The sequence below is a fragment of the Harmonia axyridis genome, chromosome 1 (assembly GCF_914767665.1).
Source record: "Harmonia axyridis chromosome 1, icHarAxyr1.1, whole genome shotgun sequence".
NCBI classification, from domain to species: Eukaryota; Metazoa; Arthropoda; class Insecta; order Coleoptera; family Coccinellidae; genus Harmonia; species Harmonia axyridis.
Genome location: NC_059501.1, coordinates 70,451,095 through 70,476,632, shown reverse-complemented (window position 1 = coordinate 70,476,632; position 25,538 = coordinate 70,451,095). Strand labels below are relative to the sequence as shown.

The 25,538-nt window shown below is 33.2% G+C and overlaps 1 protein-coding gene across 1 annotated transcript; it reads left to right on the top strand.

Annotated features, from left to right (window-relative positions):
* Positions 1–641: 641 nt before the first annotated feature.
* LOC123671299 (E3 ubiquitin-protein ligase XIAP-like) lies at positions 642–24,626 on the top strand. Its single transcript, XM_045605049.1, has 2 exons — positions 642–1,399; positions 23,474–24,626. Exons 1-2 carry the CDS (start codon positions 706–708, stop codon positions 24,598–24,600), a joined length of 1,821 nt encoding a protein of 606 aa, XP_045461005.1. The 5' UTR covers positions 642–705; the 3' UTR covers positions 24,601–24,626.
* The last annotated feature ends 912 nt before the right edge of the window (positions 24,627–25,538 follow it).

Below are 25,538 nucleotides of genomic sequence, written 5' to 3'. Positions count from 1 at the left end.
CTAGATTTCTGAAATTTTATATTTTGGAAATCTCGAGGTACCTCCTTGGTTCAAACAGAGGAAAAAATAATCAAGTTTTTCTAATTTGATAAGCTTCTCAACCTATTTTTCGGATAAGTGTCGCCACTGATCGAGAGAGACATAGAGTAATTTTAACCATATTTCTTGTGAAACAAATCGAAAAAACCCAATGCAAAGTAATATTTTGTTAACAAACCTCGTCTTCGACTCGGATTTTGTTGGTACCGGCACTCATGCAGCATGCTTCTTGTTAAATTATTACTTAGCAACATGTTATTTCGATATTTTTTTGGAAAAATCAGATGTCCTTATGATATTACCTACAAAAATTTTATTTTTCCAATATCTCCATAACTCTAGGTTCGATCGATCAGAAATCTACTAAGTACTGATTCGATTGTAAAATCTTATGAATTCAATCCTTAACATAAAGGTGAGGAAAAATCGTAAACCACTTGACTGAAACGCCACACCAAACATTAGATTATTACATAAAAATAAATTATCATTGTAGTCGACTACGCCACTAATCTACCCAATCTTGATGAATTGAATTAGAATTTCCTCTCGTTATCGCAAAACTTTCAACTATTTCCAAAGTTGTCACGCTACGTCAGTCAGTGAAGTATTGCTCAATAGAGTGGGTGTACAGTTGCAAGTATATCTATTACACACTTCGTGGAAATGACGGGTTTGACTATCCACAACAGATGCATACCTCAGATCAGTTCTTGTCTTGCATCATCATCTGATTCTGAAGACAGTGCTTCCGTGGTCAATATGACATTCAACAGACCTTGCACCAGAAGATCAAACTCTTCAACTGGAGTCTCATCAGAAGCTACAGAAGGATTGTCTGCTGCATTATGGACATCTTGGGAGTTGTTAAATAGTTATCCCAAATTGCATGCATATAAGTCCGAATATGGGGTTAAAAAAAAAATTAACCAAACGAAGAATTCGTCTCATTCTTTGAAAGGAGCACGCATCCAAAATAAAACACATCAAGAACTGTTGTCTGAAAAACCTGGTCCATCAACATCGAATGAAAGTCAGCAAATATATCCACTTGCATCCGAAGAAATCAATATGGAAGTATCAAATGCTACTGATAATGTTGTCGACCAAGTGAATGATTCTTCAACACATGATGTAGATCCGGAGTCACAAAATACACCTTCTTCTTCTCATGATGTAACTGAAAGAAGAGCAAGTCATGAAGGAGTGGCAGAATCATTATATGAAAATCCAAATCAACCGTGTAGTTCAAAAGGTGTCATACGAAAACAACAAAAATCCACTCAAGTTCCACTAACCTCTGAAGGTGAAAATGGCCATCCAATATATCACAAAACAGTTCGTTTGGCGATCGCAAAGAGTGAGTTTAACATCAATATTACCATTAGTGCCTACCTTATACCGTTCCAATGATAAAAACTTAGGATCGGTTCGAGGACCAAATTAACCCTTATAAAAAATGTTTGCAGCTTACGAATGAAATTATTAACTTCGAAATAAAAGTATTTTAGGATGGGAAATTTGGTTTTCACAATCATTGTATTTTAACAATATTCAGCTTTTATTTATGTGAATCATATTTTATACAAGTCAAAAATTGATTTCTTAAGAGAATTCAGAACGTAATCAGTGCTTAAATTTTAATCAATGTTTAGGCAAATGGTGCAACTGGCCATAACCCTTATAGTCTGAACTCCGCCATTAGAAAAATTTTCTATTATGAGTCTTTTAGTTTTATTTGATAAATGTTCGCCCCAATACTAAAATTTGTATTTGATATCACGTTTTTGTCACTTCGACATCGATAAGAAGGTGAATTGTTGTTTTACAGCGATCAAAATCATCCCACTTCAAAATTAGGTAACCCCTGATTTTCGTTGCTAAGCAACAAAACTTATTGCTATAAGTGAATTCGCGATTACATGATTGAAAAATAAACAATTCGGCTTCGTGAATTTATCTATCTAAAAATCAATTTTTAAGATTAGATAAACTTTAATTTATCAACCTAAACAGATCTCTTTTTAGGAATTTAAACTTTAACATATGGTATTGATAAAATCTACAGTTTGGATAAGACCGGTCCTGTTTGGTCTCGTTAAATTTCTAAGCATTCTGCTGACATATAATGAGACGGTCATATCCCTAGTTTCATTTATAAATCGGACCAAGGTTCACCACTGCAAATCTTATTTGCTTTTCGAGCGGAAATTTAAGGTCGAATTTCTTTACCAAGAATTGATACATCGATACGCCTCTGCGTAGAAACGCTAAAAATAAACCGTGATTCAGTTCTTGAATAAATAAACATCTTTATAGGTCTGGAGGAATAACAAAAGGATTTATTATGCTCGTAGCTTATTGATTCCGGGAAAATATAACAGGAAATAGGTTATCCCTTTTCATAGCCAATCTTATCGATTATTACCTTAATCGCTATATGTCGCCATATGACGGAAATTGCGAAAATTGGCAGGAAAAACTATGTTAATTTTCCATGTGCTTCGTTGTTTTCGAGATAAAGTGTTCTATGTTCATGATTGCTCATTTTCATGCTACACAGGCGAGCACAATAAAGGGTCACTTGATCATTACTGCTCAAATAATTGTTACTTGAAATTTTTACGAGAACTATTAAATTTCTGAAATAGTAGGGAAAAGAGAATTTCCCATAGAAAAATTAAACACTTTATACGATTTGTATTGAGAAAATCAAAAACTTCGAAATTGAAAAAATTATCGTAACTATGAAATTTTCAGTATCAGTATGACGTTAGACCTACCCTAGCTCAACTATCGATCACATAGGTGGATATATAAACTTTTCTGTTTGATCAGAAAATATTGTACGCAACACGCCCGAAAATGGTTTTTTTGGACTCACAGACTTCCAGGACTCGCTTACGCTCGTCCTGGAATTTTGTCTATTCGTCCAAAAAAACCCTATTTTCCGGACTTGTTACGTAAATTACTATTTTCGGCAACCGTCCGGGGAGTGCTCACTTCCCGGACGCTTTTTCTCTGAGAAAGTAGCATTTCCCGGCCTAGTCCGGAAAGTACGTACTTCCCGGATTAGGCCGGAAAAGAATCATAGAATCCATAGCAACCGAGATAACGGCTGACAGTTCATATGAAATTAGTTGTCAAAAAATTGCATGTTTTTTTATCGCAATCGCAATAAAATATGGAAAGCAGCAGCGATAGTATTATTTTACATGGTTGCCGAAAAAATATTGTACGCAACACGCCCGAAAATGGTTTTTTTGGACTCACAAATTCCAGGACTCGCTTGCGCTCGTCCTGGAATTTTGTCTATTCGTCCAAAAAAACCCTATTTTCCGGACTTGTTACGTAAATTACTATTCCATGAAAATTCTCTGTAAAATAAAGGTCATCAAAAAAACGATTCTGTTATGTGAAATGAATATCTATAAATCTGAAATATTCGAACACTAATTTGTCAATGAAATTCCAGTTTCCTTGTTTTTTCACGAATACCCTATGATGGTTTATTTTCAACTGCAATTTACACGAAGTGCCCTTCGTAGATTCCATCACATTTCGTATTTATTCTCAGCCGATAGCCACCAAAGAAGTTTTATGATTTTATTATGTTTGCGTAGATTCTTCTAGATCTAGAATCACGCAGAACCTCAGTGAGTGAACAATGAGTTTATTCATGGGAACAGTCATAGGTTCTATTCCTCCCAATTCCCAATCGTCTCTTTACCTTAGTTCATCCGTCGATGGATCTGATACTCAAAATGTTAGATTTCTAAAACTACCAAAATCTGCCAACAAATTTCTGCCTACTAAAAATTTCATACAATACTACTAAAAAAGTCACACTGGCGATCATAGGCCTAACGAGGGAGGTTATTGCATAACCCCCTCAATGATTAGAAGAAATGAAAGAAAATTGTGAGTAACAATTTTAAAAAAATTATAAAAATTGGAAGAATTTGCTTTTTCGAAGTGGGGGTGAACGCCTCCATGAGTCAACTCTAGTTACGCTACTGCTGGCGATCTCTTTGGTCATCTTGGAGCTCGGGAACCCCCTTATTTTGTCCAAGCGCGCACGAGCTTGCAGAAATATATGGCGTGCAACGCCAACTCGTGCGCATCAAGTTCAAGTAATATCAAGTAACTTGATATGAAGTCAAGCAATGAATATCCTAAATCAAGTCAAGTTCAAGCATGTATTTTTCACGAGCCAAATTTTCGAGTCAAGTAGTTGGTTAGAATATCAAACTACTTGGCTTGATGAATACCTGTGTTGAGCACAGGTAAAATGAATTAAAGCAATTAAAACATATTCATTTAACCGCACTAGTGCGCGAAAAACCCAAATACATGAGAGGGAGTGATAAAAAGGGAAGGTCGTATACTCGGAAGCAATAAAATTCTAAAAAATTCATTATTAAAAGTAATGAACGAAATTTTAAGTTCAATATACCTAATTCCATGAAATTAAACCGCTATGTAGCATTTCTACTCATCCTCGGAAATTATTATTAAACAAATAATGAAAGCGAGAAGGCTTTGTCGGCTTATGAAATACCTACTACGTTCTATTCTTTCAAAATCAGGGATTGCGTAATCGATAACACCGCAATCATCGGTATAGATCATAGATCTAAGATCGTGCGAGCGACTTTTTACTCAATGACATTGCTGATGATAAAGTCAAATTCCAAGATGTGTTGGCGCCATCGCATTCCCATTGAGAAAAAGGTTCACAATAGAGAAGAGTCAGTTTGGAAGTTCCCTTTTAGAACTGACGAGTATTTTTCCCAGATAAGATAACGTAGTATCAATATAACACCTATGGCGAAATTGTTTGTTTGGAGTTTACGTGCGCTTTAGATATCCTAGATATATCTGTTCGATAAGAATGAACAAGATTCTATCCTAATTTATGCTAGCATGAGTTTACATTAGAAATACAGGGTGATTCACTGGGATGTCCTATCAGACGTTATGGAGAACTAATCATAATTTTGAGCTGAAAATTTGCATATTGGGGTTTGAGACAATGATCTTTCTCCCTAAAATATTTTCAGATCTCTACAACTTCCTGTTATACCGGAAAACACGCTACTACTTCCTTATTTCAAATGGCTCACCCAGTATATTATTACAGCATTAGATAGCTTTTTTGATGACAATTTCGGCAATATGCCATACTTTGAATAAAAGTCAACGTGTTCATGAGTTGTGAAAAAAATGGTGTCGATGAGGACTAACATTTTTTCAAATATTTCGGCAGAAATTTTTCTTTTTCATTTCTGCAAATACGTAGTATTATAACACTGTTTGCGGTTTGGACACATTTTGCTTATTGAGCACATTTTTAATTCAAAGAATAGCAATCAAAAAAGCGAAATCCGGAGTAAAATTTCACCCAGCAAGGCTTTGATAAATGACTTTATTTGTACATACAGGGTGTTTGCTGCAGATATGTCAATAATTCAGGATATAATTCCTTGTTTAAAAAGGTCTATAGTTCCCATATTTTTTTCTCGAAATTGCATGATCTTCTAAGTTTTAACAAAAATAAATATTATAGGGATATAGATCAGAAATTATAACGAATTCGATAATGTTTTCTGGACTTCACTGGCTTTTTCACTCAATTAATCTTCTACTGCGATTTCTGACATTTTATTCATTCATTTGCTGACCTTTTTTTTCTAAGAAATATGAAGAAAGTATAGTTTTTCAACAGAAAAAAATAGCTTTGAGAAAAATTTCAAGCGGCATTTCTTATTCAAAATGTAACAATAATTCAGAAAAAAATTCAAATTCAAATCAATATATCCCATCAGAGAATAACTTGCTGAATTATTGATTTATCTTTACCAAAATCACTCTTTAAAAACAATCTAGTGTTATATACAAAAGCATTTGTTCTCATTTCCATTTCAAGCATTTTCCTTTGTGAAGTTAATTTTGATTGAGTTATGAACATTCATAATTAAATAGTATTTCATTATGAAGATTCGATTTGATATATCATATTTTTAGTACATCTATCAGTTTGACTCCAATGTTGTTTAAATTTCTCTGTTTTCCATGACCTGTATACTTTTAAATTTACTGAAGAACAATTTTCTCCTGTTCCCTAGTATACTTATATAGTTTAATGAAATTATTTTAAAACATTATGCAGTCATTTAGACCATGATAATAAATCAAATCTACCACATTAAAAACATGAAAATAAGACAATGAGTAGACAATAAGATTTTTATTTGAAGACGCGTGATTCGTGAAGTATCTACTTCTTTTCGATGGAACTATTGTAATATTCTCATCTTCTACTGATAATTCAATCAATGTGCTGAGAACACCGCACATTATTTTTGTCTCTCCTCCTCTGGGCGAATATTGACAGATCAAGAGACAGTCAATTGGTGGTATCCCTCTTAACCCCATTACTTTTAATCTTCAATTGACGTACTTCCGTTCAAATTACTGATAAGTACCTATTTTCCAATGTTCTCCCCAGTATAATATAACTAATAAATAATGGGGACATGGAGTTGAAGAAATTCTGAAGGACATATTCTGTTATACTTAATACAAGTACCTATTTTCCAATGTTCACCCCACATTAACCAATGAATATTGAGGACATGGAGTTGGAAAAATTCTGAATCTGACATCAACGTGTTTCAGTTCAAAGGATCAAACCAATCCAAATCACAGTGAATAATTCCTTTTTCTGATGTATGGAAAGATAAATCTTGGATTCCAATTTAATTTCCGGTTTCCACCCATTTTGTTAAACGTGATTCCAATCATATGTATATCATAATTACTCAGATTGACCAACTATAGAAACTAGTATTCTTATCGAAATTCCAACAATATTTCCTGATTATATATTATAATTAGTCATTAATTAATAGTTCAACCTTGTCATTCGTCCAGCCATTTGGTAGTTGTTCAATTTTTGTATTTTCTTGACAAATTCGAGAGAGTAAATTTTTGGGCGCGTATTTTGAGATACAATCATTGCCTGATGCATCAGAAGATGACAGTGGACTTTGTTGCCCAGCAGCAACAAACTCCAAATACGATGCTACCCGATAAGAATTATAGGTTTAGATCTCGCTTAAGAGCACATCTAAACTGGCTGTTATCGTAGTTCCCCAAATTATAAATGAAATTGATACCAGCATTTTGCAAGCAGTCAAGTCTGCTTAACTGGCTTATTGTATAAGACCAAAAATGGCAACATCAACATAGTCCAGAATAGAAAGCAAGAGCGTTAAGAAAAGTGTTTTTCTAGTCTAGAATGGCAGAAAATTCTTCAGGAGTCGAAGATGATGAAGGAACTGGTAGAACCTTTTACACATAATGTTAATTTGAGGATCCTAAAAAAGCGTGTCATCTATAATTTAACTTCTATGAAGAGTAAGAAATCTTCTCAAGGCAAAGCACAATTTGATGATCACGTCCATTAGCCATATTAAAATATATTTTTGTACCTTTGAAGATAGAATGATAGATTGTGTCTATATCAACAGTTGGAAACACTGTACACAACTACTAAATCTGGTATGAATAAAGATTCGTAAATCATCTGAGAAAAAGTGTAAGTGCAATAGACAAGATCGACCAAGGAGAAGGAAGAGATGTAAAGAAAGAAAAGAGAAGCAGTCCTAAAACGCTGCCTTGTGGCATAGTTTTTATTACTCAATTAGTAAGGATCTAATAATCTCGAGCCGAAAGCATCTGTTTGTTGTTTCATCGTAAATCACGTCTAGATGGGGTGTGTGGAAGGGTGAAGCCCTTTTGAGGCAGAACAGAAACCGAGAATCATAGAAAAACATTGCAAATTTTTATTATAGTTTATTATTACACAATTGGAGAAAAGCACTGGATTGGTGGCGGGAGCTTTAGAATGCTCTTCATACAAGCATCTATTGCACCCTTGGATACTGTAGAATTGTATATTTTTTACCGTTATTCTAAATTCTTAACATTTAGAATGAACATATATTGCAAAAGGTTTTTTCGATATTCTTTAATTGCTTTTCATTATATATTCACACGCAAAATTACAGCTTGTTAGGAAATTTATAACTAAAATATAAGCTTTTTCATTGGGATGAAAACTTCCTTTTAGTTATTGAACCTTACAATTTAGATATAGGAACATATTATATCGTTTGAAAGAAATTTTTATAATCTTTCAATATATCTTATGACATGCAGGTCATTCCATTTGAAAAAACTCACATTTTATCATGTTAGTATGTCCTTCCCAAGAAACCGAATTTTCAATATAATCGTACCTACCTTACTTTCTCCGTAAAAGTCCAGGGTACCATCGAGCGAGGGCGTAGAATGGTAGGTACTGGGGGTAATGAGCGCCTTCCTCCAAAAGATTCCCAAAATTTAAAATTTCAGAATTTTCGCAAGGGCGAAAAGCGAAAATTTTTCCATTAAATGAACGAATAATCATTGTACTTTCCTTTGAGATCGAGACGGCTGTGAAAAATCGGACCCTTTTACGGTTTATGAGTTTATTATCGCTTTCAAGATGAGTTATTTCACTACGAGCACGTCTTTATCCGAAGTTTATTAGTTTCCTTTATCTATCCGCTTTGTCGGCGTCGCTCCTTATTTGCCATCTGTGATTTTTGCATTCTTCATCGGTACCTATGCATTTACCCGTTGTTTTCGTTTTTTGTATCATTCTCATCAGAAAATTTCAATACTATACTTATCAAAGAACTGAACTGAGTAATTCGCATCGAAAAATTGTCTGGGCTGTGTTATACAATTTGTTGTGTTTCATTCAAAAATCAATTTGTTTGTGAATATATCAGTTTTGAATTGACTACACTGTGTTCCTAAATTGGAGGTACAAATGAAAATGACAGATTTCTCGGATGATTTTCAGAAAAAAGGTACTTTAACATGAGTCCGCAAACGCTTTGTTTTTGAGATACAGATGTTATTTCCTCATAGCACCTTCCCTACACAAGATAGGTACTCCACTTGAATTGGCATAGATATTCCAATTTAAAGTTTTCATCATGTGATATGCTAATTTTGAATGCAAATCTACAGTGATATTTCCCCCAGAATTTTTTTTTGGCGATCCACTGGTAGTTTAGAAAATTGTTAAAAGAAACTCTGATCTGGATTTTTGCAGTTTTGTCGTATCTGCTATCGATTTCGAGAAGTTGTAGGTGCACTACCTGTAAATATATCTCGTGTGAATCTGTATCTATATATATTTGAAGGAAAACAAATTTTCAAACGTCTCCAAAACTATTGGTTGGATTTGACGCGTTAACGAACTTAATCGATGCATTCAGACCCCAATAGTCATACTCTTTACATTTTTAAAGTACAAGAGCAGCAGTTTTTACGCGTTGTTAGACCAATTGGCATGATGATTATGCACACTATTGGCCTTTGATAAAAGAGGGCATGTTAGGATCGGTTTTAACAATATTACTTTTATTTTCTTGATAAACACCCGATAAGTGAAATGTGTAACGAGATGATACAGAAACACATGACTATAACTGATCACCAGAGGTCAACGTTCACATACGACAATGTTTATTGACAATCCTCGACTGAAAAGATATCATGAAATCATTAGGTCAAAGGATGGTTCTGAAAACTTATCAATTAAAACCTCAATGGGAATTTTTTCATTTGCGGTTTATGACTTGGTTTTGTGGAATTTCATCTGTAATCCCATTTCCTCTGATAAAGCGGTCAGTTACAGTGGGGATTTCGAAAAGATTTTCCCAGTAACGTAAATCGCAATGGTTTTATTAATTTTTTCAACTCATATAGGTACCTACAATAACACAACTCATTGAGAAAAAATTCAGAGAAAGATAATACAGAAACATATGACTAATACTGTTCAATGCTCATTGTGGACATTAATTCCAAAATCTAAACGCGAAAATTGAAAGTTGTATATCATATTTCTCCCTCTCCTTGGGTAACAAATTTCTCATTGGTGAATTCACATTGAAATAATTTCTGGAATATCAGAAAAAACACCTAAAGATCTAAAAAACGATCGTTATGAGTTTTCATTGAAGAAGCCGCAATTCACACAAACACAAATGTCATTTGTTGATGAGATAGGAGATACCTACAAGCTCAATAAAGTTCTAAAAAAATTGTGAAAATAGGGGTAGATAGGGAATCACATGGCGGCGCGCGAAAGTAAAATTTATTACCTGCGGCACCTTTGAACTTGTTCCATGCCGATATCCAACAGAAGTACTTGATTGCAGCCCAGTGGAACACATCAATTGGTCCATATTCATATTATTTCTGACCTTATTCCTTACTTTCAATATTTTATTCACAAATTGGGTCAAATTATAGTTCTGCTGATCTTGTAGTTATTTTAGCCTTATTATGTCAAATTTTAGGGGAGGCAGCAATATTTTGGCGGGGGGGCTGTTTCCTCTATCTCCGCCACTGGCCTCATTTGAGAGCAAAAACGAATCTTTCTACAGAAAAGTATTAAAAAGTTGGAGAACCCACATGTGTCACTCTCAAAGCTGACTGTGTTGACGAATAAAGTCGAATTTTTCAGAAAAAAATTGTGTTTTTACTGTTTAGGCCCGGGACTTATTGAGTGAAATATTATATGATTTGTTATTTTTTATGACGCCATTGTTGTCGGTTAACCTATCTAGATGAAGGGTTCAGATGATACGATCATTTTAAAATGTGTAAATAAGCATTCGAGTGGTTATTTTAAATATAGCTGCTACTGTTTTAATTTCCAACTTGGTCAAATCAGTTGTTCAGAAATATTCGCTCTTTTCTTTCTATATTTTTTGTCGCGATTGACATGAAATTTTTGTTTTAAGCTTGAAATTGTTATTTGATATCTGCACTTACAATATCAACCCAATCAGATTTGTCGTCACGCAAATATTGTATATATTTTTTTATATTATATTGTATTATTTATATAGGATGTTTCAAAATTCAGTATCAATATTTCTAAGAGGTATTTTCAGGTCAAAATAAGACTTTTTTTCGATGAACACAAACGCTTAGTTACCCACACCAGAGGGATAAAGATTTTTTCGTTTTTTTTTTCATAGCTCTTGCAGTTTTTGAGATATTAAATCAAAATGAAATAAAGGTGACGTTTAAGGGTTTACTTTTTCACTATGCCGAGTGATTGTAACAAGATACAAGGAGATATTTTTTCAGAGGACATGTTCAATTCCTTTTTAGCCCTATAAACTTTTTTGTAGTACACCGCTGGTGTATTCTAACATATGAAATGAAATATAGTTTGTTCATGGATTTTTTGTCTGTTTTCACGCATCTGCGATTGTTACCGAGAAAATAGTAAAATAAGTTTTTGTATTCACTTCATTTATTTTAAATTTTTAACTGAAGGTAGGAACCTATTATCATAATGAAAGAACTACGTATTTGGCTTGTGATCTGAATTACAAATTTCCCTAAACATTAACTAAAAATAAGAAACCTAACGATGCTATACCTATTTCAAATTTGATCTTGATATCTCAATATCTGTAGCAGTTATGAAGACAAAAACTAAAAAAATCTTGAAATTTTAACGCCCCTTAGTTCGATAACGAATCGTTTGCGAACACGTGTATATGGAAAAAAAGCACCATTTTGACCTGAAAAATACGCCGCTGAAATATTGATACTGAATTTTGCATCACCCTGTATCTACATACATAATCTCAACTTTGTTAATCATGGAAAGATTAGCTACTTCTTTTCTTGATCTTCTCCTTGAATTTTCTATGGTCCCGGTTACGCGATCAATGTGAAAATTTTCTCAGAGCTTGAAATTGTAATTTCCCTTATAAACGCAATATTTCATTTCCATCAAATTTGTCGTTTTTAAATCACCAGGAAAACAAAATTTCGAACGGCCATATTTACGGAATCCCTAGTCGAATTTTATACATAAACTATTTCAAACGTGGCATTCGAGAACTGAACGTACCCTGAAAAATTCAAGTTTCTAAATCTTTCCAGAGAACAAGTTTGATGACAGAATCATCATAGTCAACTGACTATGATAAGGTTCAACTGAACCTTATCGTTTGAGACCATTCCCGGCATAAATTTCGATAATTACAGACAATATAACGAAATGAACGTTCAGAGAACAAGCGCTCAAAAAGTTTTTTTGATTGAATTATTCGTAAGTTAACATATTCCATCAATTCCCAGTTTTTTGAGGTGATAGTACTTCAAGAGGGAAAAAGGTGTTATGTAAGGAGCCAATATGGAACTGAAAGAACAGAATTTCAAATATATTAATATAGTTAGCGCGATTCCAACCGCCATTACAGGTTTTTTAAACATCACGTATTATGAAATTAGTAGAAGAGTGGGTGAATGTAAATAAAACTTGGTTTGGTGTAGTCCACGCCCGAGCCAATAGCTTTGGGGTTAGCTCTGGTGTGGGTGCAGACAATACCTTTTCAAATCGTAACACCGAGTTCCCTCCTTCCATTTCCACCTCTAAATTGTACCTCAAAGGAATTCAATTCAAATCAAATAGGTACTTTTAAATTCCTCGTTTTCCTCTATACTTCTCTCTTTCTATGTTTATTTATCCAACCCCTACCTCGTTCTACGCCAATGCGTACCGCGCAGCTGTATCAAACGTATCGTAAACTTCAACCGCGCCGAGGATATCCTACCGCGCCGCATTTACCATAGAGCAAAAGGCATACAACCCTTGTTACGTTCTTATCGCATGTTTTCAGTGGTGTGAGCGTGAATTAAGTGGGACAAATTTTCGAAATTATTCGAAAATGCTGAATCGTTCGTCTCTTATGGACGACGGAACTAAGTAAGTTCCATTTTTTCCTTGTAGATTGAACGTAATTCAGTTATTTTTGCCTTGTGGCGCACGTGATTTCACGAATTTCAGGGCCAACTCGATTGTTTATGTTTACATTTTCGGCATTACTAGAGCATATCAACCAAATATTTTTTGTTTGATGGATACTATTAAAGTACTTGCACCAATCATTTGTAGTTCGTACTTTTAAAGAATTAGCTTCGAATTGAAAATGTTAGTTGAAACATAATATAATCTAATATCCAATGTTTTTGGATTCATTTCCATGTTATCCTAGAACGTATATCGAGTTAGCCTTGGATTTCACGGTGTGTTGGATTTCAAAGTTGGTTTTTCGTGGTATTTCATTGGAATATTCTGAATAAACAATCCGAATATACATGAAATTTCCATTGCTGCCACATGTCAACAATCAGAATATATTTACATAACGTTCGTACGTCATTGTCATTCTCTGTCGTTTCAATCTAGTGAATGTTTTTATTGTGCCGCTTCCATCATAACATAACCATAATATAAATATTTCTATAAGTGTGATACAGTTATAGATTAATAAAGCAACAGCAGTTGGTCATTGACGAAGCACTGAATATGTAGGTACCTATTTCGTAGATTATATCAACATTAATTTTTCACCCAGTGTTCTATTTTCGTAAAATTACATCTAATCATTTGAAAAATGATAGGTATCTTTTGCGTTTTCGACAGTTTACGTTTTAGAATGTGTGCACCCCAAAAATCTAATAAAAAAAATCCGTTTGTTCACAGTCAAATCTGAAAAACTATTGAGTTAATAGGTATAATTACTTGATCCTTTCGATCCACGGATTTTAAAGGCTTAAAATAAAATAATTATTGTGTAATCATTCGTCATACAATTATACTGAAGGGAATACCTATTTCCCACCGGAAAATTTTGAACGATTAGCCGGCTCAAACCTTGCGCCATTATATCTTATGGAAATATACACCACAATGTAAACATTACTATGTTTTCTTTGCCAATTTCGTTGACATTTGAATAATATATAAACTGGTTATTTAATTTCTGGTTCTCCAACGTGTTTCGATAAAGCAGATGTTGAAGTAATGTTCAAATCAGTGTAACAAGGTTCATATTTTCTCACAAATGAGAATTAGATGAGACCAGATTCCCCATAGTTACTTGAGTAAGGCTAGATTCGTTATTCAATAACTGCAACTAGCCCTACTTGAGTTGAAATAATCAATGCATCAACTTAATTTAGAAATACGCCGTTAAAATCAGCGTCAGGTTGGCTGCCTCCAAAGGATTACTTTAACAAGCTTATAGCTTATTTCATCGATCGAGTGTTAACTACTCCACAAGTACCCAGTATGTGCAACGATATACATTATACAGAATGAAGTTCTTGAGGAGTCACAAATAGGATTTGACGATGAGAAAAACCACTGTCTATTTAACACTTTATGGTTTATTACTTCTTCTGAAGCAAAACTTCAGGGGGGGGTTCAATTTATTTTTCTTGAACAATTCTAAAAGTTTATTATTGGAAAGAACAAATGTTTTTATAGTAACACTCTAAGATTTTAATTATCGATATAAGAATATAAATAAAAAAATCTCTGTATACCCGGAAATACTTCAGTTGCAAAATTATTTTTAAATAATATCATAATCTCCTTTTTGAAGTTCAAGTAGGTACTCGAACTTGGAACGCCTCTGAATCTGAAATTATTATCGATTGAATCCACTTAGAATTTACTGATATTGGGCTAAATGTAAAAATATAGAGTTTTCGATAATTCTTGACTATCTCGATAACGTCAACAATCCACGAAGAAGCGATATTAAGAAAAAGGATCCTTGATTGATGAAAACCTGAAATGTATATGTATATAAATATAAATTACTCATGTGTTAGATATGAAAAAATACGTGACTGAATATCTGTAAACAACCTGAATAAATAAGGCATGATGATGAAGTTTGCTTCAGACCATGTCACAACTAATCTTGATTGATAAAATTCGAAAGCAATCTATTTTTTTATAATGATTTTTCCTATTTCGAAATTATATATGTACATATAATCGTTATATTACGTTTCATTTTGATCGAATCGAATCAACAACTATTACTAATACATTAAAAAAAGTTATCGAAAATAATCATCCAATCGTCCATTTATTTTAAAGAAATGGCTCGACGTCATCAATCGGAGGATAATGTCGTTGCCAGACTGTCAAAACAACAAGAAACAACAACAATAATTATGATTCATTCAAATTCTTATAAAATCATTTTTTTTATAAATGTTGATAAACATGAGTACGTAGATGAAAATTAAATCAAAACTAAACCTTATTACGAATAAAATAAATACTCACAATTAGAATAAGTACATCGACAACATTATAAAGTGTTCACAACACAAAATTTACAAATTGCTCGGTTTTGTAACATTTTTTTTGCCATTGCCAAAATGAATATACTATACATATAAATATACATATAGGGTGAGTTTGAAAAGATACAGGCTGTTGAAAATTCATAAAAAAAATCATTTTCATTTATATTTCGCAAATGGAATGAAATCGAAGGAAATTATTTTAATGATGCGATGAATCTTTTTTTTTTTTCATAAAAAATTCCATCAAATCCGTTCAACTCCAAAATGAAGACTAAATTAAGTGAGAAAAATCGAATCGAAAAAAATAGTAAATCAAAAAAATTGTGTCTTTTGACCTTAGAAATCTTGGGTTGGAATATATGTACATGTCAAAGACTCACACTGTATATAAACAGTGACGCAGTGATAGAAATATAATTTCTCATAATGATATCTTATCACATATTCAAAAACTACGTAATAAGTAATATGCATATTTTCGGTCACACAGGGTGTTCAATTTATGCAGGGCGTGTTCGAACTTTATTTCTTTTATCTGGGAAACTTTTTTTTTTCAACTCTTTCGGATTTAAACACGAATAGATATTTGTAACTCGGAATATGATCTAATACAAAAATTTGGTGAGTCCTATTGGATTTTATTCCGCCTTCAGAATAAGGTACGGAAAAAATCAATAATGAACATAAAAAAAGTTTTCTTAAAATGTAGTGTCGGAAAACCAAATCAAAAAATGTTTAACTCAAAACCTATAGGTATTTTCGATATCTTCGTAGCAATGCAAATTCTGAATTTTAATGTCGCCAAGTTCTTGAGAAACAAAATTGACACCCGATCAACCATTTTTGAAGACTAAAAAATGGAAAAAATCGGTTTTAAAAAAATTCTCGAAAATAAAAGAAATTGAAAAGATTGCATTACGATAATACCAAATGTAATTTACATTTGCAATTCCAAGGGACTAAGTTTTATATCTTGAATGCATTTTAATGAAACTTATGGTCGAATAAGTCTGATATTACAAAGACTCCCTTCTCTTCTGAACTCGATCCACATCTGAAATGACATTTCTAAAGAATTCGCGTCTTTTCTGTAAGAATAATAAACATAGGGGGGTTCGACACCCATGTGGAGAATAAAATACGTACCGTAGGTTTTCATTTCAAAACAACTCCCGTTAGCTGCCCTTTCAGTTGTAAGGCCTCATTCATGGATAAGGAACTGGTTTGAGAATGAAGGGTTTGACCAAGAAGAGCCCTTGTCACATTGCATAATTAGGAATGGAAAATTTTATTCAGATCGAAGCGAGAAAAAAATTATTCAATTGAACATTTTATTACAATATTGTATTGCTTATTCAACCCCCCATTTTGGGGGTCTGTTGGTTAATTGTCCCATTTATTAAGATAACATTTCCAGGTCTAGCTGAGAGGGTCAAATGTCAAATTAAATGATTTTCATAATTTGTACTGGGTGTCTCAAATTCGGTGATCACTGAAAGTATCTCGAGAACTATAAGATTTAGAGAAAACATACCCAAGGACCCACAATCTCTTTTTTCGAAATGATAAGATAACTAAAAGCATATCATATCTCTATTCGTTTTCGGGTTACAGTTCCTGAAAAATTACTGTTTCAAATATTTCGCTATATCTTGGTTTCTGTTCGAGATTTTCGAAAAATTCTGAAACTTTTTTTTAGTTCTTTTTATGGTTCATATGATATTCAGATCAGAAGTTGATTATCGTTTTGGAGATATAATAATAATATTAATGTTTATTCAAAATAAACATCAAAAATTACATAGGTATTAATTCGCGTAATAATAAATTTAAATATATAAGAGAGTTTGAGTTTTTTAAATGGAACAGCCTATATACGACTCGATTGAAATTATACAATACACACAAAATGAATTAAATCTCGAATTAAATAAAAATATTTCTATATAAGGTGTCCCATCAAAAGAAGGAAGTCGAAAAACACAATATCTTTGAAACAGATGACATTTTTGAAAAACTGGTAACGAAATGTTTTTCGATAAATCTGCGGCTAAATGCCCATTTAAAAAACACCAACTCTCCTCCATATCTCTAAAACGGTAATTGATTTTTGATTTCTTATGAGGATCATATAAATCATAACATTACTGAAAAAAAAATGTTTTAGAATGTTTCGAATATATATAAAAAAAAACAAGATAATATAGTGAAATATGTGAAACAGTAATTTTTCAGAAATGGCCTGTAAATTGAGAACCAATCAAGATATCTATATATGATCTGTTTTCGATATCTTATTATCTCGAAAAAAGAGATAGGCGATCCTTGAAGATTTTTTCTCCAACACCAAGCTGCAGAAACGTTCGTCAAAATGTAATGCCTTCATTAAAATTTTAATCCTTCTCAATGGGAAGAACCTATGGGCTACCAGCATCGTTTGATAGAGGATTAAAATTTTAATGCGGCATTAAATTTTAATTAACGTTCCTACAACAGGGTATATCTTAAAGTTCTGGAGATGATTTCAGAGAGCATTGAATTTGGAACACTCTGTTCACTCAAGAACTTCACACAACGGATAATATCTAAATAATTTTGTAAACATCTGTCACTAAATGTCATATGTGTGTTTTGAACCCGGAGTAATTCGTTCTGAACGTTCAAATTATTAACACTTTGCAATAAAACATTGTATTCGGTAGATATTGAAGTAATAATACGTTTTCAATTTTTTTTTTGAACCGATTCTTTTCATCATTTTTATTAAAGTTTTTTTTTTGTTATTTCTCTGAAACTTATGGCTATCAAAATGTTTTTTTGCTATGGCGATAATAATCTCTCAGAAGATTTAATGCGCTCGGAAATTTCTATGAAAATGATAAGATATCGATATAAAAAATTCCAGAATTGTCAAATTCATTTCTGTTTTTTTTTTGTGACGAACGAATTGAAAAAACCCATGTTTTGCATCGATTCGAACGAACTTATTACGCAATACGTTGTAAGGGGAGCTGCAGGCCTGGAAAGGGTAGGAATATCGTCTTACTACCCCTTGCTCATCGATTTTCTCGTTTTATACCAACATTCAGTTGCCTCGTGATATTTAATAGAGTGACGCATGCACGTAGTTTTTCTCCCAATTCTACGTAGCAAATTTATTTCAAGGTAGTTTCATTCAAGGTTCGTTCCTATTTAATTTGTCTAGTTTCATTTGGTGGTCCTCGTTTGGTTCCAGCCAATGTTGCTTCAAACCTGTTTTATGGGTACCTTGTTGATATCTGACGTGAGTACAAATATACAAAAGTTTACCATTTCGCAATGCCAATTCTATTGACTTCGACTAACAACTTTTGATTATGAAATATAAGTTCGTAAATATATGAAAATCAAAACCTACGTTCGCCCAAATAACAATCTTTTAAGCTATCATGAACCATAGAATCATTTCTTATCGAAAAATATTGAAACTTTGGTTAATTACTTCCTGTTTGATCACTGAATACTTCAGTTATTTCGTTAGAAATACAAATTTCCAAAAATTTAACCGTATTTACCAATGATAGGACTTTGCTTGAAGAATATTATGGCCAATATTTGGTGAAATGATTTGTTGTCAATTCGATTTTTCGACGTCACTACTTGAAAATAAATAAGACGAACAATAACAAACCCTTTAATTCTTAAAATTTTCCAATTCTCAAGAACGTGCTCAATGTTTTTGTTTTCCTATTGATCGAGTGTAAACAAAACATACCAGATGTACGAAAATACTAAAAATAATTCCCACGAAAAATGCTAATAACAGCATGCTGGCTGGATAACTTCTTCATCTGTATTTTTGTTCAGATAGCATGGTAACCCCATCGATGTTTTCTTCGTTGTGAGAACAAAGTACAGATGTTATTTTTAAATATTATATACCAACAATCTCATTATTCATTTCGCCATTCTCGTCCTTCTCTCCTCTACAACAAAAACTGGATACTCGATCCTTGCCTTTCTATGTGACATGGCAACCTTGCTACGTCTGCGCCATTTCCGCGCCGTTGTTGCCGATTTTCATTTTATTTTCCCTTGCTAAAGGAATTATTTCATGGTAGAAAATGGCGAGAAGGTTACGAGATAAATCACTAGTTTTTTGTCTGAATTTCACATTTTTCTATGTTGTGTTTATATTGATGGATAATTTGAATAACTAACGTTCTGGTTTTGGTGATCAAATTGCATTCATAGGTATTCTATTCCCAGTTAGGTACCTGGTTATTTAAGTTAGAACCTTACGTACCAATAAATCACTTGACGTGACACTGATTTAAGTGTTAAATTTTTGGATTTTTCATTTTTGAAAATGTAATTTTATGGAGTGTTTCAATAAAATTCAAAAGTTTTCAAGTCTTCCATATTTTGGAAGTGCATATAATTATTTCATTTTTATAGGAAATATTTTGTTTGAAGACAATATTTTCCCTTCTTTTAATTTTTAAATGGCTATACTTAGCCTTATAATGAAAGTGTTTTTTAATCTACTTAAATTAAGTACGTACTCGCTGTTCGACAAAAATCTATTTAATTTTTTTAAGAGCTATTTGCCTTGTAGTGGATAAACATGGATTTTTGACAATTATACAATGACTCGAGGTATAGGCTCTTTTTCTCTAATTCTGTGGCAAATTCTTTCATTCTGCCATACCTTGTAGAACAAAATTGGCCGAAAACATTTCGGATTCACTCAGATTTCATGGTTATATTTTTCGTTATTATATGTTTGTTCTCGGAACTCTCCTGCAAAGCATTTATTTATTATCTGTCAAATTTGTGATAGGTACAGAAAACTGTCAAACCAAATTTTTCAATGCAAAAATCATTGTCGTGCAGAAGGCCCATTCTAACACTCGTTCATTCAAAAGCTCGCCACTTCGTGGCTCGTTTTTGAATTTTGAACTCGTGGAAGTATACCAGTGCCTTCTGCAATTGTATTATATGTAACTTTTCTGATAATACAATGATTTAAGGTGTCTGTTTTTTTCTATCGCTTATCAGTCAAATGCATATAAAGATAATCGCATTTGCCATATTCATTGGGACCTTTTTCTCAACAACTGCAAAAATTATGTGATCGATATGCCTTCTGTTGAGCAGTATATTATCCATCTGTCTTCGTTGAATCGAGTTCAAGTCCCCCCATTGGCGCGGAAAGAGAAATATGCGGGTAAAGTCGGGCAACGTTGTAGACATCAGACCCCGTCGATGTATTCTCTGCCGTAGACTGTCGTGGTTCTGTGTTCTCGATCGGGTAAAGTTCTCGCTTGGTTCGGTTAAAACCCGAAAAATTACTCAAAAAATATGCTCCACCAGTTCCAAATATAATCCTGTTTAATCTGTAAGGTTAGTAGAAGTGTATTCCACCATTTTTTAACATTTTAAGGGCACGGCTGGAGTAGAAAAAGGCGAAATGTGGGCGATTGTTGGCCATATGTCAAATTATAGATCCGTTCGCCTTGTTCTACTTCACTGCCCGTTGTATGGTAGAATAAATGTAGTTGTGTTGAATTTTAATACCCGTAGTGCGTTTTTCGACGATTTGAAAGTTCGGAATTTCAAAAACGTGATCTCCCGGCATCGTCTGAGAGAGACGAAAAGGCCGAACGGTCGATTCTGAGAATCGTCTGGAATGTTGCCTTAAGACTATCCCCATCTCTGTCGTTTATCTCTCCGTTCTTACTCCTACGGTATATTTTTTTTTCGTTTATCCGGCGTTCGGTCATTGATGTGATCTCGTTGGAATGTGGTAGGGCTAGGTTCTGTAAAGTTTGAGGGGATCAAGAGGAAAGAGGAAGATTGGAATGCTGGGAATCGTGAATGGGATACTATCCCAGCGTAGTTGCCACGATGTTTTAATGAATATCTGTGTGTGAACCTCCTAAGAAGCGGCTGAAGAACTGAAAAAAGATATTCTCCGCTGTAGGTTGAAATGTCTTGCCGAGAGAAAGCTTATCCGTTTCCAATACCACTTTATGTTCGTTCCCTTTCCCACGAGAATGGTGAAACTCTCCTAGAGGTTGTCTCGAAAAACCTCACGTAGAAATAGGTTGCATAAATGCAATAAATATGCAACTTTCTATTATTGTTCGGTCAATTATTTCCAGCCATATTCCACCACAGAATCGCCTTCAAATCAATGGATCAACATTTATAAAGCTCTACTTGGAAAATCACAACAAACCATTTCTGGGAAATTTCATATATAAAATATTTTAATTATAAGAATGTAACTTTTTAAAACCACGTATGACATTTTTCCCAAATGACTTCTTCAATTCTATTTATCGAAAACATGGAAAAAAACTATTCAAAAAACCATTATGACTTGGTGCTTCAAAAAATTCGTCAACCTACAAGGTCTTTACTGAATTGTAATTAAAGTTACATTTGATGATGATGCAATATTATATTAACAACTACAAATTGCATTCGACGAATTTATATCCTGTTTCCAAATTATAAACAATGACTCGTCTAAATAACTAATGGAAAATTAGGTGTATCATTTTCCTAGAACCTATGGGAAAATTTAGTTTATAACGCTTATCTGTAATTTTTGTTTAAGAAATGAATAATAATTCTGAGAAAACTTATTAAATGATAAGATATAGGTAGATATACCGATTGTATTTCAAATATTGAATTTTTCCTTTATACCTAATCAAGTAGGTACCTATTGTATTCGTCTTATATTCAATAGCAGTATCTGAGTGATTAAGAGCTGAATGTCCTTTGTTCTTTGAACATGATAATAAGCCAATGGTGTCCGTTATTTCCATCAGTAATTAAAATAAAATGAGAAATAATTTTATATACCGCTGTAATTTGCACTTTTCGACGATGAATAGAAATAATAGAATAAAACTTGCTTGTAACGTAAACTGAAAATACATACAGATATTCACATAAATTGTGTTTTATTTATTTTATATTACATAACAAAATGGTTAATAGAGAAACATAAACCAATTAACTAAATTTTTTTTAATTACGCTAAAAATCTTCTTTACATACAGATCACTGCCTCTCAATCCCAAATCCGGATTTTGATTCGTCATCGTTAAGAACTATCAACCAACTAATGCGAAATAACTCGTTTCTTGATCCTCAAAATTTCCATATTACTATCGCAATACAAATAGTGGGGGTAAATCAAAAGTGTTATGCGTTCAACAGTTCGATGCATCCGATAACATAATTAATTCACTAATATCCTTTACTAAGTTGGATCTTTCTCCCTTTATTTACTGCCTTCAAAACTCAAGGTCAGCTGGAAGGACCAATCTATACAGGAAATTCCAAAACAACCTCGAGGCTTATTTCTTGCTTACTGTGTGGAGATAATAATTCAGATAGTGGGCTTGTTTTGTTTTTCCTAATTGGAAGATGGCTTAGAATTGAATAATATATACGATATTTTTTTCATCGCCACTTTAAAAACCCATTATGTTCCAACCAATAGTCGGCGGAGTAGAAACAAAGTCGCAGTTGAATGCTAATCAAGGAATGAAATTTCAAATTGATCAAATTTTGCCTCCCTAAGAAATAAATTATGTGAAAATTTTATTGGTTATTGATTGTGATTTACAATATTCCAGGCTATGAAAAATGATTTTTATATCAATGCGATACCTCGATTTTATCTTTAAAAATCTGGATCAGGTTTTCGAGAGGTACTACAAAAATTGATATAATTACAATTGGTTTTTTGCCAACTTTATAGTGAATAAGAACTTATTCTTTCTAATCCAACAAGAATACTCCCCGAGAACTAAAAACTATTCGCACGAAATTTATTATCCATCATTACATAATAAAATTTTAAAAGAATACTCATCTCACAAACGTTTAACCGACGAATTAAGATCAAGTGTTGCTAGAAATATTTTTTACAAATATATTTTTAACTCAAGAGCAAGCCCCATCACCCGCTAAAAAATCTATTGAAACTTATTCACTATTCAGTGATGAAAGAGAAAAAAAGAAATCATGGTTTAAAATGAATTAAATCTCATGTGGATGTATTGTGGATATTCGGAAATTTTATTTATAAACTTGCATTAAACGATTCACGAACTTAAATTTTATTTGGGAATAAAAAGTAATTTATATTTTTTTGTTTCAGGTAAGAATCAAGATCTGAAAAACATGAAGTCGTTACTGCAGCAGTACACTCATTCCTTTGGCAGAGACGTAATAGACAACGGCATAGCACTCCTCGACGCAAAGTTACCAGTGCACACAACAATAGACCGACTGAAGACCTTCAAAAACTGGCCAAACAAACGAATCGAACCGAAAAAACTAGCGGACGCAGGCTTTTTCTACTGCGGCCGAGCTGACATAGTCGAGTGTTTCAAGTGTGGAATCAAGGGTCACAATTGGGTAGAAAACGACAGACCCATGGAAGATCACATCAAATGGAACAGTAACTGCCCTTTCGTAAGAGAAAACGCCACAGAACAAGACCTATTACGGGTAAGACAGAGCCAGGACATATGCGGCAACATCGGTATGGAAATTCTACCCAATTCAAGACCCGAGGATGACACCGAAATGCTAATAAACCAGAACCAAATCATAAACTTGAGGTCAGAGTCCAGTCTGGCAGAATTGGGCATAGAAAAGACCAAAGGACCCAGACATCTGGATCAGATAATCTTGGAGACCAGACTGGCAACTTTTGAAAACTGGCCTAAAGCAATGAAACAGAAACCCATAGACCTGGCTGCTGCAGGTTTTTACTATTTAGGCGTCGGAGACCAGGTCATGTGCTTCTATTGTGGGGGAGGTTTAAAAGACTGGGTTGAACAAGACGATCCCTGGGAACAACATGCATTGTGGTACCCCGAATGCAATTACCTTTTATTGAAGAAAACCCCAGCCTTTGTCGAAGATATTCAGAAAAAACGAATAGCTAATAAAGTTGAAAAAGAAGAAGAATCACATAAAAAAGAAGGAGAATCATGTAAAAAAGAAGAAGAATCTTGTATAAAGGAAAATGAGATTGAAGCGTGTTGTAGCTCTAATAGTGACACCAAAGAAACTCCTAGCAATCCTATCACAATTGTAGAGGAGAGAAAATCTGAAGAACGTATGCCAGTGTGCAAAATTTGTTATACAAACAATGCGGCAATTTTGTTTTTGCCATGTGGACATTTGGTTTCTTGTGCAGATTGTGCGTCAGCCTTGAAAAAGTGTGCAGTATGCCGTCAGGACATTAAGGCAGTGGCGCGGGCATTCCTTTCGTAGTGTATAAATAAAATGTGTATATTATTGAGAGTCTTATTTTTCACCTTTTTATATCTTCAGTAAAATGTATAAAATCATCAATCCATAGAATCATTAAAGAAAAAACCATTGAAATTAACAGTTGATATTGGTTTTTAGAAAAGTTCTAGAGGTAGATATTCTGAAGATTTTAGGGTACAGAAAGTAATCATTACAAAAGTAATGGAAATATCTTGATAGTGATTAAAATTTATAATTATCAAATCCTAAAGTCAAGAATTTGTGGTGATTACATATCTTGTAAAGTTTTATATATATGAGGATTACTCTATAAATACAAACATTTTTTGTGGAACAGAATGACTACTACTTTGTTTATTGAAATACTGATGTTAATTTTAATAAATAATGCCACATACAATTTTTGGTCGTTATTGAGGCGCATACACCAATTGATTTCTAACACTTGAGAAATATCCCAAATTGAAAAAAGTACACTGAGCATCTTGGCACCTTTTAAAGAAATATTTCATGAAATTTTACTCAAAAACCGTACTTTTTGTAAAAAGTATTTGACTCGATTAGTTTTGGAGAATCTAATGAAATATCGAATTTTGCAAGTCATTAAATTGAATAATCGGAAATGGTAGAGTCTAAAACAAGAGGATTGAGCGAAATATACCTCGAAAATGTTGCTCATTTATTATAACTAGAACAATCGTTCAGTTTGCCTTAATATTTTCCAAGTAATTCAGCAAAATTTCAAAGGAATTTGTTATCAATTGAATCGTTGCCCATAGAGGGCGCTAGTTAGAACCTAGTCAATCGACCATCTGGTGTATCATGGGTTACATATTTGAAATAGCAGCCTCTTGAATAAAATGAGCTATTTTTCATATGCTGTCTTGATGGTCAATTTCTCAATGTTTAATATCAAATTGAGAGGTTGGAATAAATGA